A 14,191-nucleotide genomic window follows, 5' to 3' on the forward strand; every position below is an offset into this window, starting at 1 on the left:
AGAAACAATCCCTTAGAAACAATCCCTTAGAAACAATCCCTTAGAAACAATCCCTTAGAAACAATCCCTTAGAAACAGTCCCTTAGAAACAATCCCTTAGAAACAGTCCCTTAGAAACAATCCCTTAGAAACAGTCCCTTAGAAACAATCCCTTAGAAACAGTCCCTTAGAAACAATCCCTTAGAAACAATCCCTTAGAAACAATCCCTTAGAAACAGTCCCTTAGAAACAATCTCTTAGAAACAATCCCTTAGAAAGAATCCCTTAGAAACAGTCCCTTAGAAACAATCCCTTAGAAACAATCCCTTAGAAACAATCCCTTAGAAACAATCCCTTAGAAACAATCCCTTAGAAACAGTCCCTTAGAAACAGTCCCTTGGAAACAGTCCCTTAGAAACAGTCCCTTAGAAACAATCTCTTAGAAACAATCCCTTAGAAAGAATCCCTTAGAAACAATCCCTTAGAAACAATCCCTTAGAAACAGTCCCTTAGAAACAATCCCTTAGAAACAGTCCCTTAGAAACAATCCCTTAGAAACAATCCATTGGAACGGCTGTGAGATGTTTTGTGGTGTCTGACGGTGAGAGGGACCTTGGAGCAGCAGTACTAATATGCTGCTGAAATCGTTTCCAAAATCACCAAATCAGATCCATTTTGGCAAAACACTCCCCACCCAGCTCATTAATAGCAGGACACAAAGTATTTAACTCTAGCTAATGACAGACTCGTTTCTAATTGGCTGTTTGGAGCAGTGCAGATGAAAAACAGTTGGGCTCTCCAGGTCTGTAGTTACGTTGGTGGGTGGGGAGTGTTTAGCCTTGTTTCAAGCCCTGCTCTTTGATACTTCTTTGATACTTTAATACTTCTTTGATATCTTGATACTTATTTAATATGTATTTGATACTTATTTGATACTTTGTTGATACTTTAGATAATTTGATACTTCTTCGATACTTCTTTATTACCTTGATACTTCTTTAGTACTTCTTTGATACTTTTATAACTTCTTAGATACTTCTTTGAAACTTCTTTGATACTTCTTGGATACTTTGTTGATACTTTTATACTTCTTTTATACTTCTTTGACACTTTTATAATACTTCTTAGATACTTATTAGATACTTTGATACTTCTTTGATACATTGATACTTCTTTGATATTTATTTGATCCTTCTTTAATACTTCTTAGATACTTCTTTGGAACTTCTTTGATATTTCTTGGATACTTCGTTCATACTTCTTAGATACTTTTATACTTCTTTGATACTTTGACACTTTTTTAATACTTCTTAGATCCTTCTTAGATACATTGATACTTATTTGATACATTAATACTTCTTTGATACATTGATACTTATTTAATACTTCTTTGATACTTTGTTGATACTTTAGATAATTTAATACTTCTTTGATCCTTCTTTGATACATTAATACTTCTTTGATACTTCTTTAATACTTATTTGGTCCTTCTTTAATACTTCTTTCATACTTTGATGCTTCTTTGATACTTCTTATATACTTATTTGATACTTTTCTGATACTTTGATACTTCTTTAATACTTTGATACTTCTTTAATACATTAAAACTTCTTTGGTACTTCTAAGATACTTATTTGATACTTTGATACTTATTTGATACTTTGATACTTATTTGATACTTTGATACTTATTTGATACTTTGATACTTCTTTGATACTTCTTAGATACTTCTTTGAAACTTCTTGGATACTTCTTGGATACTTCTTCGATACTTTGTTGATACTTTTATACTTCTTTGATACTTCTTTGACACTTTTTGAGTACTTCTTAGATACTTTTATACTTCTTTGATCCTTCTTTGATACATTAATACTTCTTTGATACATTAATAATTATTTGATACTTCTTTGATAGTTTGATACTTATTTGATATTTCTTTAATACTTTGAAACTTATTAGATACTTCTTTGATACTTATTTAATACATTAATACTTATTAGATACTTATTTGATACTTTGATACTTATTTGATATTTCTTTAATACGGTCATATTTCTTTAATACTTTGATACTTCTTTGATGTTACTTTGATACTTCTTTGATGTTACTTTGATACTTATTTAAAACTTTGATACTTCTCTGATACTTTTTTGATACTTCTTTAATACTTTGATAGTTCTTAGATACTTCTTTAATACTTCTTTGATACTTCTTGAATACTTATTTGATACTTTTTGATACGTCTTTAATACTTCTTTGTACCTTTAGTAAGACCAGGTACAATAGACTTGTGAGAAATGCTTATAAGCTTTGCCATAGCCACATATATATTTCCTGTGTCATTATGAAAGATTTAGTAGCCAACTTTATTACAGCTACTGAAAGCTATTTTTAGATCAGAAATCCCCACTTACCATAGACTCAGGGCAGTAGCTTGGTAATCGCTGTAGTAGGTGCTTCAAACGGGATTCACTTTTTATGGTGGCGAGCTGAAAACAGAAAGCAGTGTGTTATATTGTATTCAAAACATGTTTTCACCAAGTCCAAACATTTGATCTGAAACCTCTGTAAAAAGGTTTTGTATCATTAAATGGTCATTATCACTCTTGAGTTCATTTAACAACATTATAGTATCTTCCCAAATGGCCAAAATGGTTCACACTTGGCTCTCTAGGCCGTGTGACAGTGCTACACAAAACAAACCGGGCATGGCCAATGACAGCTGACGACTGCAGCGTTATCAACATAGGGTGAAGAGCTGTTGGTTGACTCTCACAAGGCCTGGGAGAATCCTGAGCCTGCCAGCACTCTCTGGCTTAGTGAACGGTCATGAAATTAGCTCTGGGAGATTTATGACCACTTAGTAAGAGCTTTCTAAAAGACTACACAAATGATGGGAGCTGGGAGTTGACGTTGTTTTTGGTTAGTCTCCTTTGGTTAGTCTCCTTGTTTTACTTCATAAATAAGACCACCGTTGGATTCCTTGTGAGAAATTGCACACTTTAACTTGAGGTTATGACGTAACATCTGAATAATTTGTAGTAGAGTGCAGTAGTAGTAGAGCACAGTAGAGTATTTCTACACTAAAGCGGAGTTCAGGCCCAACTGTTGAACCAGATCTTCCCTATGACTGTGAATCATCCCCACCACCAGGCGTCTGCAATTGTTTGATTCTAGTCAGGGTGATAAAAACTGGCTTGTTCTGCTTTCTGTTCATGCATTCTCACCATTCATCATCATTACTCCATGTTCTATCTAGGTAGTACATTCTTATTTGTGAGGTGAAACCATTTACGCTGGGGATTGACGGACAGTAATTTCATACAGTTGCAACGTTCAAAAACAAAAGCAGATGTTGAGCCGATTTCTTGGCCGTTAATCAAAGAAATCTCCAGAACACTACAAAGGCAAGGCCATGAAAACGCCCAACCTACTCAGGCCATTTCTAAAACATTTTCCTCTCTTTCTCTCCGTCTTTGAAGGATTAATAAATGTCCTTTCAGAGGCTGAAGCCCTCCCCTCATCAAAGAGGTAGCCGACCCTCCATTAAGAAATAGAAGGGAGTTTACACGGAGCCCTGTGGCACACCCCTGAAAAAAACCTTTCTCTGCAGAAACATAGCAGCTTGACACAAGGCTAACAAGACGGCCATTGTCCCTCTGTCCACTTCCCGCTTCTTTCTCTCTCTCTCACTCTCTTGCTTTCTCTCCCATCTATCTGTCATTTGTTTCTCTCTCTCTCTCTTTCTCCCTCTCGCTCTCTCTCTCTCTCTCTCTCTCTCTCTCCCTCCCTCCACCTCTCCCTCCACCTCTCCCTCCCTCCCTCCACCTCTCCCTCCCTCCACTTCTCCCTCCCTCTCAGTAGCAGGTGCAGTGCTTGGGACAGGGCAACCAATACAGCATAAATGAGTCTCTCTCTCTCTCGCTCTCTTTAAAGGGGAGGGGAGAGTGGTGCTGGTGGTACTCCCCCAATAACAACCCATCTAAAATGGGCTAGGGGTTAACTGTGTCCTGTGTACTGTGCGATCAACCCTTTTTGATTCTAGGCCTTCCAGATGTCTCATGTCTTAGTGATGTAAAGAAGGCACTGAAGGTAATAATCCATTAAAGTGTGCTCTGCCTTGGCTGATTCCAATGATAAATAACAATAAGATTCAGAGATAGAAAGAGAGAGAGAGGGAGAGAGAGAGAGAGAGAGAGAGACAGAGAGAGAGGGAGAGAGAGAGAGAGAGAGAGAGAGAGAGAGAGAGAGAGAGAGAGAGAGGGAGAGGGAGAGGGAGGGAGAGAGAGAGAGAGAGAGAGAGAGACAGAGAGAGAGGGAGAGAGAGGGAGAGAGAGAGAAAGAGAGAGAGAGAGAGAGAGAGAGAGAGAGAGAGAGAGAGAGAGAGAGAGAGAGAGAGAGAGAGAGAGAGAGAGGGGGGGGGTGGAGAGTGAGAGAGAGATTTTTCACTTTTGTATATTATCTACTTGCTTTGGCAATGTTAACATATTTTTCCCATGCCAATAAAGCCCCTTGAATTGAATTGAGAGAGAGGGGGGGGGGGGGGGCATCAGAGAGACCCTTTAACTGCTCTTAGCTCAAATGGGAGACAGGGAGAACTTTTATACAAGCTCTCATTGCTACAATTCATCAAATAGACTGTCCAGCTACAAATAATACTGAGACCATCGTTATGGGGCTCTTTCACTCTAATGCTTGCTTGCTTGCTGGCTTGCTGGCTGTCTGTCTGTCTGTCTGTCTGTCTGTCTGTGGCCTCCCTTACCTGATCGCATGCTTCCCAACATGGTGAGAGCTCCTCAGCATGGTGGCAGCAGGAGGAATCTGTGGAGGAAAAACACAGACAGACAGAGAGAGAGGGGGGGGGGGGGGCAGATAGAGCAAGAGAGGGGGAGAGAGACAGAGAGAGGGGGGAGTGAGAGAGCAAGAGAGGGGGAGAGAGACAGAGAGAGAGAGAGAGGGGGGGAGACAGAGAGAGGGGGGGGGGTGAGAGAGGAGTAAAAGGCACTGCATGGTCAAACTGACATCTGCATTGGTCGTACAGCATTTACGGTGGCATGGCCTCTGCAGTAGTCAGGACATTCAGACTTCGCGGAGGTGTTGTCAAGGAAGTTGTCAAGGTAGTGAGTTTGTGTCTATACAGGACCTCCCACCCTCAACTACGTCAACCAATCATGTCAATGTGGAACTATACAAAGTCCTCTGCATTGTTGCAAAATTGCGGTATGGAGCTCAAGTTGGCCTCTGCATGCCTCCGGAAGCTCCGCAATTGCGTCACATACGGCGCCTCCGACCACCTTTTCGGTTTCAAGCATTCACTGGCTTTTTGTATTTGCTTTAATACAGCAGCACTCACTCATCTTCATCTTCATCAGCCCCGGCAGCTCCGGAGAGACTTTTCCAGGTGGCACCTAGAAATCCCCCCATACACAGTGTCAGTCAAAAGTTTGGACACACCTACTTATTCCAGACATTATTTGACTATTTTCTACATTGTAGAATAATAGTGAAGACATCAAAACTATGAAATAACACATATTGAGGGCCCTCGGAGTGTGGTGTCAGGAAAATAACCTCACACTCAACGTCAACAAAACAAAGGAGATGATCGTAGACTTCAGGTAACAGCAGACGGAGACCCCCCTATCCACATCGACGGGACAGTAGTGGAGAGGGTAGTAAGTTTTAAGTTCCTCGGCGTTCACATCACAGACAAACTGAATTGGTCCACCCACACAGACAGCTTTGTGAAGAAGGCGCAGCAGCGCCTCTTCAACCTCAGGAGGCTGAAGAAATTTGGCTTGTCACCAAAAGCACTCACAAACTTCTACAGATGCACAATCGAGAGCATCCTGTCGGGCTGTATCACCGCCTGGTACGGCAACTGCTCCGCCCACAACCGTAAGGCTCTCCAGAGGGTAGTGAAGTCTGCACAACGCATCACCGGGGGTAAACTACCTGCCCTCCAGGACACCTACACCACCCGATGTCACAGGAAGGCCATAAAGATCATCAAGGACAACAACCACCCAAGCCACTGCCTGTTCACCCCGCTATCATCCAGAAGGCGAGGTCAGTACAGGTGCATCAAAGCTGGGACCGAGAGACTGAAAAACAGCTTCTATCTCAAGTCCATCAGACTGTTAAACAGCCACCACTAACATTGAGTGGCTGCTGTCAACACACTGACTCAACTCCAGCCACTTTAATAATGGGAATTGATGGGAAATGATGTAAAATATATCACTAGCCACTTTAAACAATGCTACCTAATATAATGTTTACATACCCTACATTATTCATCTCATATGTATACGTTTATACTGTACTCTATATCATCTACTGCATCTTTATGTAATACATGTATCACTAGCCACTTTAACTATGCCACTTTGTTTACATACTCATCTCATATGTATATACTGTACTCAATACCATCTACTGTATCTTGCCTATGCCGCTCTGTACCATCACTCATTCATATATCTTTATGTACATATTCTTTATCCCCTTACACTTGTGTCTATAAGGTAGTAGTTTTGGAATTGTTAGCTAGATTACTTGTTGGTTATTACTGCATTGTCGGAACTAGAAGCACAAGCATTTCGCTACACTCACATTAACATCTGCTAACCATGTGTATGTGACAAATAAAATTTGATTTGATTTGATTTGATTTAAATAGGCAATTTAACGTCATAGATTTAGCCGGTGGTAACTTGTGGAATAGACACCGGCTGGAATGCGGTTTTTACAAATGACAAATTATGGTCAGTGGGTGTTCTGGTCAGAGGGTGCTCTGGTCAGAGGGTGTTCTGGTCAGTGGGTGCTCTGGTCAGAGGGTGTTCGGGTCAGTGGGTGCTCTGGTCAGTGGGTGCTCTGGTCAGTGGGTGCTCTGGTTAGTGGGTGCTCTGGTCAGTGGGTGCTCTGGTCAGAGGGTGTGTTCTGGTCAGAGGGTGTGTTCTGGTCAGAGGGTGTGTTCTGGTCAGAGGGTGCTCTGGTCAGTGGGTGCTCTGGTCAGTGGGTGCTCTGGTCAGTGGGTGCTCTGGTCAGAGGGTGTGTTCTGGTCAGAGGGTGTGTTCTGGTCAGAGGGTGTTCTGGTCAGAGGGTGTGTTCTGGTCAGAGGGTGTGTTCTGGTCAGAGGGTGTTCTGGTCAGAGGGTGTTCTGGTCAGAGGGTGTTCTGGTCAGAGGGTGCTCTGGTCAGTGGGTGCTCTGGTCAGTGGGTGCTCTGGTCAGAGGGTGTTCTGGTCAGAGGGTGTTCTGGTCAGAGGGTGTTCTGGTCAGAGGGTGCTCTGGTCAGAGGGTGCTCTGGTCAGTGGGTGCTCTGGTCAGTGGGTGCTCTGGTCAGAGGGTGTGTTCTGGTCAGAGGGTGTTCTGGTCAGAGGGTGTTCTGGTCAGTGGGTGCTCTGGTCAGTGGGTGCTCTGGTCAGTGGGTGCTCTGGTCAGAGGGTGTGTTCTGGTCAGTGGGTGCTCTGGTCAGTGGGTGCTCTGGTCAGTGGGTGCTCTGGTCAGTGGGTGTTCTGGTCAGTGGGTGTTCTGGTCAGAGGGTGTTCTGGTCAGTGGGTGTTCTGGTCAGTGGGTGGTCTGGTCAGTGGGTGGTCTGGTCAGTGGGTGGTCTGGTCAGTGGGTTCTCTGGTCAGTGGGTGGTCTGGTCAGTGGGTGGTCTGGTCAGTGGGTGCTCTGGTCAGTGGGTGCTCTGGTCAGTGGGTGCTCTGGTCAGTGGGTGGTCTGGTCAGTGGGTGCTCTGGTCAGTGGGTGGTCTGGTCAGTGGGTGTTCTGGTCAGTGGGTGTTCTGGTCAGAGGGTGCTCTGGTCAGTGGGTGTTCTGGTCAGTGGGTGCTCTGGTCAGTGGGTGGTCTGGTCAGTGGGTGGTCTGGTCAGTGGGTGGTCTGGTCAGTGGGTGCTCTGGTCAGTGGGTGGTCTGGTCAGTGGGTGCTCTGGTCAGTGGGTGGTCTGGTCAGTGGGTGCTCTGGTCAGTGGGCGGTCTGGTCAGTGGGTGGTCTGGTCAGTGGGTGCTCTGTTCAGAGGGTGCTCTGGTATTCCAAATATTCCTGAATACAAAGCATTATGTTTGAGGCAAATCCAACACAACACATCACTGAGTATCACTCCTCATATTTTCAAGGAGAAAATGTTCAATATTTTCAAGGATAAAAATAAATGGAATGGACCTAAGCACAGGCAAACACTGGAATTGCTTACCAAGGCGTCATTGAATGTTCCTGAGAGGCCTAGTTACAGTTTTGACTTAAATCGACTTGAAATTCTGTGGCAAGACCTGAAAATGATTGTCTAGCAATGATGAACAACCAACTTGACAGAGCTTGAACATTTTTAAAAGAACAATTTGCAAATATTGTACAATCCAGGTATGCAAAGCTCTTAGAGACTTACCCAGAAAGACTCACAGTTGGAATCGCTGCCAGATTCTAGCATTGATTGACTTAGGGGTGTGAATACTTATGTAAATTATATATTTCTGTATTTAATATTTAATACATTTGCCATAATATCTAAAATCATATTTTCACTTTGTCATTATGGGGTATTGTGTGTAGATGGGTGACCAAAATCATAACAGAAAGCATAGGGCGTTATGCCTGCATGTTAGTGTGTAAGAGAGAGAGTGTTTAGATATTTAATTGTGTGCCTATGTATGCATGTGTGTGTGTATGTACGTGTGTGAGAGTGAGAGGGTGAGAGAGTGAGAGAAATCGACAGAGAGAGATAGGGAGCGCGCAGGCGCGAGAGAGAGAGAGAGAGAGAGAGTGTCTATCTGCATCAGTGTTCTCTCTGCGTAGCCTACCACAAAACAATTGTCAGTCTCATTGTTGTTGTTCTGAGGTGAGAGAGCCTGTTTGATAGGCTACACTAAACAAAAGCAGTTATCATGTTGCTACGATGGTTTGTAACGTCACTATATTCATTAGAAGGCTATAAAGGCCTGTGAGTAAACACAAGACCCAGCGTGACACACACTAAAGAGGAAGACATGAATCTTACCAGGGGCGCTTGGCTAACAGCTTAGCGCCAAACCGCACCACAAACAAACCAGGCCCAGGTCTGATTCATGTTGGTTTAAACTCACTAGACACTAAAAACAAATGGTTCTATATAGCAGCAACAAGGGTTCCTCTATCATTGCAACCATTTTTAGGGCTATATAGACTTCTTAAAAAATTCTAGAATGGTACTTCTAGAATTTCTCAATCAAAAAGTTTATACAGATGACTTTATAAAGAACTATACAGGTAAAAAAAAATCCTGGTTATCCATATTATATTGTATATCATTTTTATTATTGTGTTAGTTGACAAGTTGAATCAGGTGCGCTAGCTCTGGAAGGGCTGTGGGTCCCTAAGGAGAGAATTGGGAACCACTGATTTATAGTGATGGGAAACCGAGGCTATCTGAAGGCTTTGGAGCTTTCACCAAACTGTGCTGAAAAACGCTTCATTACTCAGAGCTCCATTATCCTCTCACAGTGCACATTAGTGACATCTGCTGGTCAATAAATAGCAGCGAGTGATTCTCAGATAGATTTTTTTTCTTCTGTTTTCATCAAAACTCTGTGACGCAGAGGTAAGTCGCTGTCTTTAGTAGCCTATAATCATCATACTTGTATTTTTTGCCTTCAAGTTTATTCTTTTTCACAAACTGAATCAATGACATTGTTTAGGATGCTTAAACTCTTTTGGGATAGGAGGCAGCATTTTCAATTTTGGCGTGCCCAGAGTGAACTGTCTCCTACTCAGTCCCAGATGCTAATATATGCATATTATTATTCGCATTGGATAGAAAACACTCTGAAGTTTCCAAAAATGTTTGAATGATGTCTGTGAGTATAACAGAACTCATATGGCAGGCGAAAACCTGAGAAAAATGCAACCAGGAAGTGGGACATCTGAGGTTTGTAGTTTTTCAAAGCTTGGCCTACCGAATACACATTGAGCACTTCCTACGGCTTCCACTAGATGTCAACCGTCTTTAGAAACTTGAATGAGGATTGAGAACACCTTTATTTAACCAGTTGAGAACACCTTTATTTAACCAGGTAGGCCAGTTGAGAACACCTTTATTTAACCAGGTAGGCCAGTTGAGAACACCTTTATTTAACCAGGTAGGCTAGTTGAGAACACCTTTATTTAACCAGGTAGGCTAGTTGAGAACACCTTTATTTAACCAGGTAGGCCAGTTGAGAACACCTTTATTTAACCAGGTAGGCTAGTTGAGAACACCTTTATTTAACCAGGTAGGCCAGTTGAGAACACCTTTATTTAACCAGGTAGGCCAGTTGAGAACACCTTTATTTAACCAGGTAGGCCAGTTGAGAACACCTTTATTTAACCAGGTAGGCCAGTTGAGAACACCTTTATTTAACCAGGTAGGCCAGTTGAGAACACCTTTATTTAACCAGGTAGGCCAGTTGAGAACACCTTTATTTAACCAGGTAGGCCAGTTGAGAACAAGTTCTCATTTACAACTGCGACCCGGCCAAGATAAAGCAAAGCAGTGCGACAAAAACAACAACAACTCTCTAGCCACTCTCGACCTAAGGGCCCCTTTTAGTGATTCAGAGTGCTAGGCGTCTCAAACACTCTCTCTCTCTCCCTGACTTGCTCTCTCTCTATCTCCCTCTCTCTCAATCGATCTCCCTCTCTCTCTCTCCACCTCTTTCTCTGTGAATCTTGTCACAGTGAACCCGTTAACATGTGCTAGCACTTTGAGCTAGCCCTGCTACCGTGCCCCTGTTTTCAGTGGAATAGTAATAATGCCACACAACCCACATCAAAGGAATCCCCCTCTTTAAGCCCCTCCCCCCAAACTATCTCTCTCTCAGAACACACACTTACCCCACCCCTATTTTAATGCACCACTCCCACGCTAACTTAACCAACCAGCCCCCCCCCCCCCCCCCCCCCCCCCCCCCCCGCCCTGCTCCTCAAACTACTACACACGGAAGTTGTTTGCAGCAAAGGGAACAAACATATTGACCCAGCTTCCCTCTCTTGCGTGAGTTACGCGAAAAGGCAGCATTTGACGTCCAGAGATTTGGATAGACTTGGATATATTTGGATAGAGAAGGAGAGAAAGAGAAAAGGAACTGGCGGGAATTAAGGCAAAAAAAATGAAAAGGGTTGGCACTTAACATCCCCTGCGAAGCTGATCAAACACGAATGAGAAGCAGAAAAAGGGAGGGAGGGACAGTTTACAATATGGGGCTGTGGAACCCTGTGGCCCCGTGGCTTCCACACGGAGGGAGCAGCCACAACGGAGGGAGCAGCCACAACGGAGGGAGCAGCCACAACGGAGGGAGCAGCCACAACGGAGGGAGCAGCCACAACAGAGGAAGCAGCCACAACGGAGGGAGCAGCCACACGGAGGGAGCAGCCACACGGAGGGAGCAGCCACAACGGAGGGAGCAGCCACAACGGAGGGAGCAGCCACAACGGTGGGAGCAGCCACACGGAGGGAGCAGCCACAACGGAGGGAGCAGCCACAACGGAGGGAGCAGCCACAACGGAGGGAGCAGCCACAACGGAGGGAGCAGCCACAACGGAGGGAGCAGCCACACGGAGGGAGCAGCCACAACGGAGGGATCAGCCACAACGGAGGGAGCAGCCACAACGGGGGGAGCAGCCACACGGAGGGAGCAGCCACACGGAGGGAGCAGCCACAACGGAGGGAGCAGCCACACGGAGGGAGCAGCCACAACGGAGGGAGCAGCCACAACGGAGGGAGCAGCCACACCGGAGGGAGCAGCCACAACGGAGGGAGCAGCCACACGGAGGGAGCAGCCACAACGGAGGGAGCAGCAACAACGAAGGGAGCAGCCACAACGGAGGGAGCAGCCACAACGGAGGGAGCAGCCACAACGGAGGGAGCAGCCACAATGGAGGGAGCAGCCACACGGAGGGAGCAGCCACACGGAGGGAGCAGCCACAACGAGGGAGCAGCCACAACGGAGGGAGCAGCCACACGGAGGGAGCAGCCACACGGAGGGAGCAGCCACAACGGAGGGAGCAGCCACAACGGAGGGAGCAGCCACAACGGAGGGAGCAGCCACACGGAGGGAGCAGCCACAACGGAGGGAGCAGCCACACGGAGGGAGCAGCCACAACGAAGGGAGCAGCCACAACGGAGGGAGCAGCCACACGGAGGGAGCAGCCACAACAGCCTCTGGATTCCATTCTGGCCCGACTGACGTCGTGTCGTGGTAAGGAAGAACAGGCCTCTGCTCCCTGACTCCATGGGTTCACTGGCTCCGTGTGTGTCTGTGACTCCATGGGTTCACTGGCTCCGTGTGTGTCTGTGACTCTGTGTGTCTGTGACTCTGTGTGTCTGTGACTCCATGGGTTCACTGGCTCCGTGTGTGTCTGTGACTCTGTGTGTCTGTGACTCTGTGTGTCTGTGACTCTGTGTCCTCCCCGGTCAAGGAGAGGAGAGAAAAGAGAGGAAATAGACAGTGGAGAAGTGTTACCCATTTCCTGTCTCAACTTCCTGTCTCAACTGACCCACAGCCAGAGATGCTATTCCCAGAGAAGAGGAGATGGGGGGGGGTTTGTAAACATGTAAACATGGCAAATCTTTTTGGACAGAGGGAAGTGGTGATAAGAGAGAATGGAAGAGATTCTAGCAAGCTTCCAGAGGGAGAGGAGGGAGGCAGGATGCGCTGTATAGGGCAGGGACGGACATCCGCCAACCGCTAGCAGCCTAGAAGCACCCGACGGAAGGAAGGGGCCAAGCCTCAGAGCAGCCCTGCTGTAGCCTGCATTGTGGCGTCCGCCGGGCAGCACTATTCTTTCTTAACGAGCTACCATTTTAAATGACACAACTGACACGCCGCAGCGGATCGTTTAGCCTCCAGTCCTCCTCCCGTACCCATATGGACGTTCGCCTGACCCCTTTGTGCTCCTTGCCCCGGAGAGAGAGGAACGCGAGACATTCAAACGAGGCCAAACAAATGACCCATTGCCAAGGGCAAGCAGTTGATAAAAGCCATGGCAACGGCACTAGTTCTGCTCTGCTCCAGTATTGTTGTGCTTTCTCTTTTTTTGAGACCTTGTGACCTTTGTTTCCTTTGGGATGTTTCCTTTGGGATGTTTCCATAGGGATGTTTCCTTTGGGATGTTTCCATTGGGATGTTTCCATTGGGATGTTTCCATTCAGATGTTTCCATTCAGATGTTTCCATTGGGATGTTTCCATAGGGATGTTTCCTTTGGTATGTTTCCATTCAGATGTTTCCTATGGGATGTTTCCTTTGGTATGTTTCCTTTGGGATGTTTCCTTTGGGATATTTCCATAGGGATGTTTCCTTAGGGATATTTCCATAGGGATGTTTCCTTTGGTATGTTTCATTTGGGATGTTTCCTTTGGGATGTTTCCATTGGGATGTTTCCTTTGGTATGTTTCCATTCAGATGTTTCCTTTGGGATGTTTCCATTGGGATGTTTCCTTTAGGATGTTTCCATTGGTATGTTTCCATTCAGATGTTTCTTATGGGATGTTTCCATTGGGATGTTTCCATAGGGATGTTTCCTTTGGGATGTTTCCATAGGGATGTTTCCATAGGGATGTTTCCATAGGGATGTTTCCTTTGGTATGTTTCCTTTGGGATGTTTCCTTTTGTATGTTTCCATTCAGATGTTTCCTTTGGGATGTTTCCATTGGGATGTTTCCTTTGGGATGAATGGGACAATTACAAATCAAAACTGGATAGTGTTCAGAGATAGATGGGAGGGGTTGAGGGGAGCAGAAGGGTGGGACTGGATAGTGTTCAGAGATAGATGGGAGGGGTTGAGGGGAGCAGAAGGGTGGGACTGGATAGTGTTCAGAGATAGATGGGAAGGGTTGAGGGGAGCAGAAGGGTGGGACTAAGAACAAATAAAAAAACATAACTCATGTAAACTATACCGTGTCCGTAAAATGCATATAGTATGTATAAGCTGAACGTAGAAGCATAAGTATTGTTCTCCATTATTTTACTTCAATTAGGGGAGGGGGTTAGGGAAAAATCATAAAAAAAAAGGAAAAACATGTATTTAAAAAATATATTTGATATGGGGGATTGGAAATTATGCAGACAATTACATTGATAGAAGCCACAATCTATATGCAATATTAAAGATGATCAACCCCCTAAAAACATTTTTTTTTAAAAAGAGCTATATTTTTGTTTCTTTTTGACCATTTCAATTTAAACATTTATTGAC

The 14,191-nt window shown here is 44.8% G+C and overlaps 1 protein-coding gene across 1 annotated transcript in view; it reads right to left on the reverse strand.

Moving 5' to 3' along the window:
• LOC139420145 (reversion-inducing cysteine-rich protein with Kazal motifs-like) overlaps positions 1–14,191 on the reverse strand; it is an 86,665-nt gene that overhangs the window by 51,900 nt on the left and 20,574 nt on the right. The window contains exons 2-3 of the mRNA XM_071169924.1: positions 4,742–4,800; positions 2,394–2,468 (exon numbers count right to left, since the gene is read on the reverse strand). Coding sequence (XP_071026025.1) covers positions 2,394–2,468; positions 4,742–4,800 — 134 coding nt within the window. The remainder of the gene's footprint in view (positions 1–2,393; positions 2,469–4,741; positions 4,801–14,191) is intronic.

This window comes from Oncorhynchus clarkii, chromosome 11, assembly GCF_045791955.1.
Source record: "Oncorhynchus clarkii lewisi isolate Uvic-CL-2024 chromosome 11, UVic_Ocla_1.0, whole genome shotgun sequence".
NCBI lineage: Eukaryota > Metazoa > Chordata > Actinopteri > Salmoniformes > Salmonidae > Oncorhynchus > Oncorhynchus clarkii.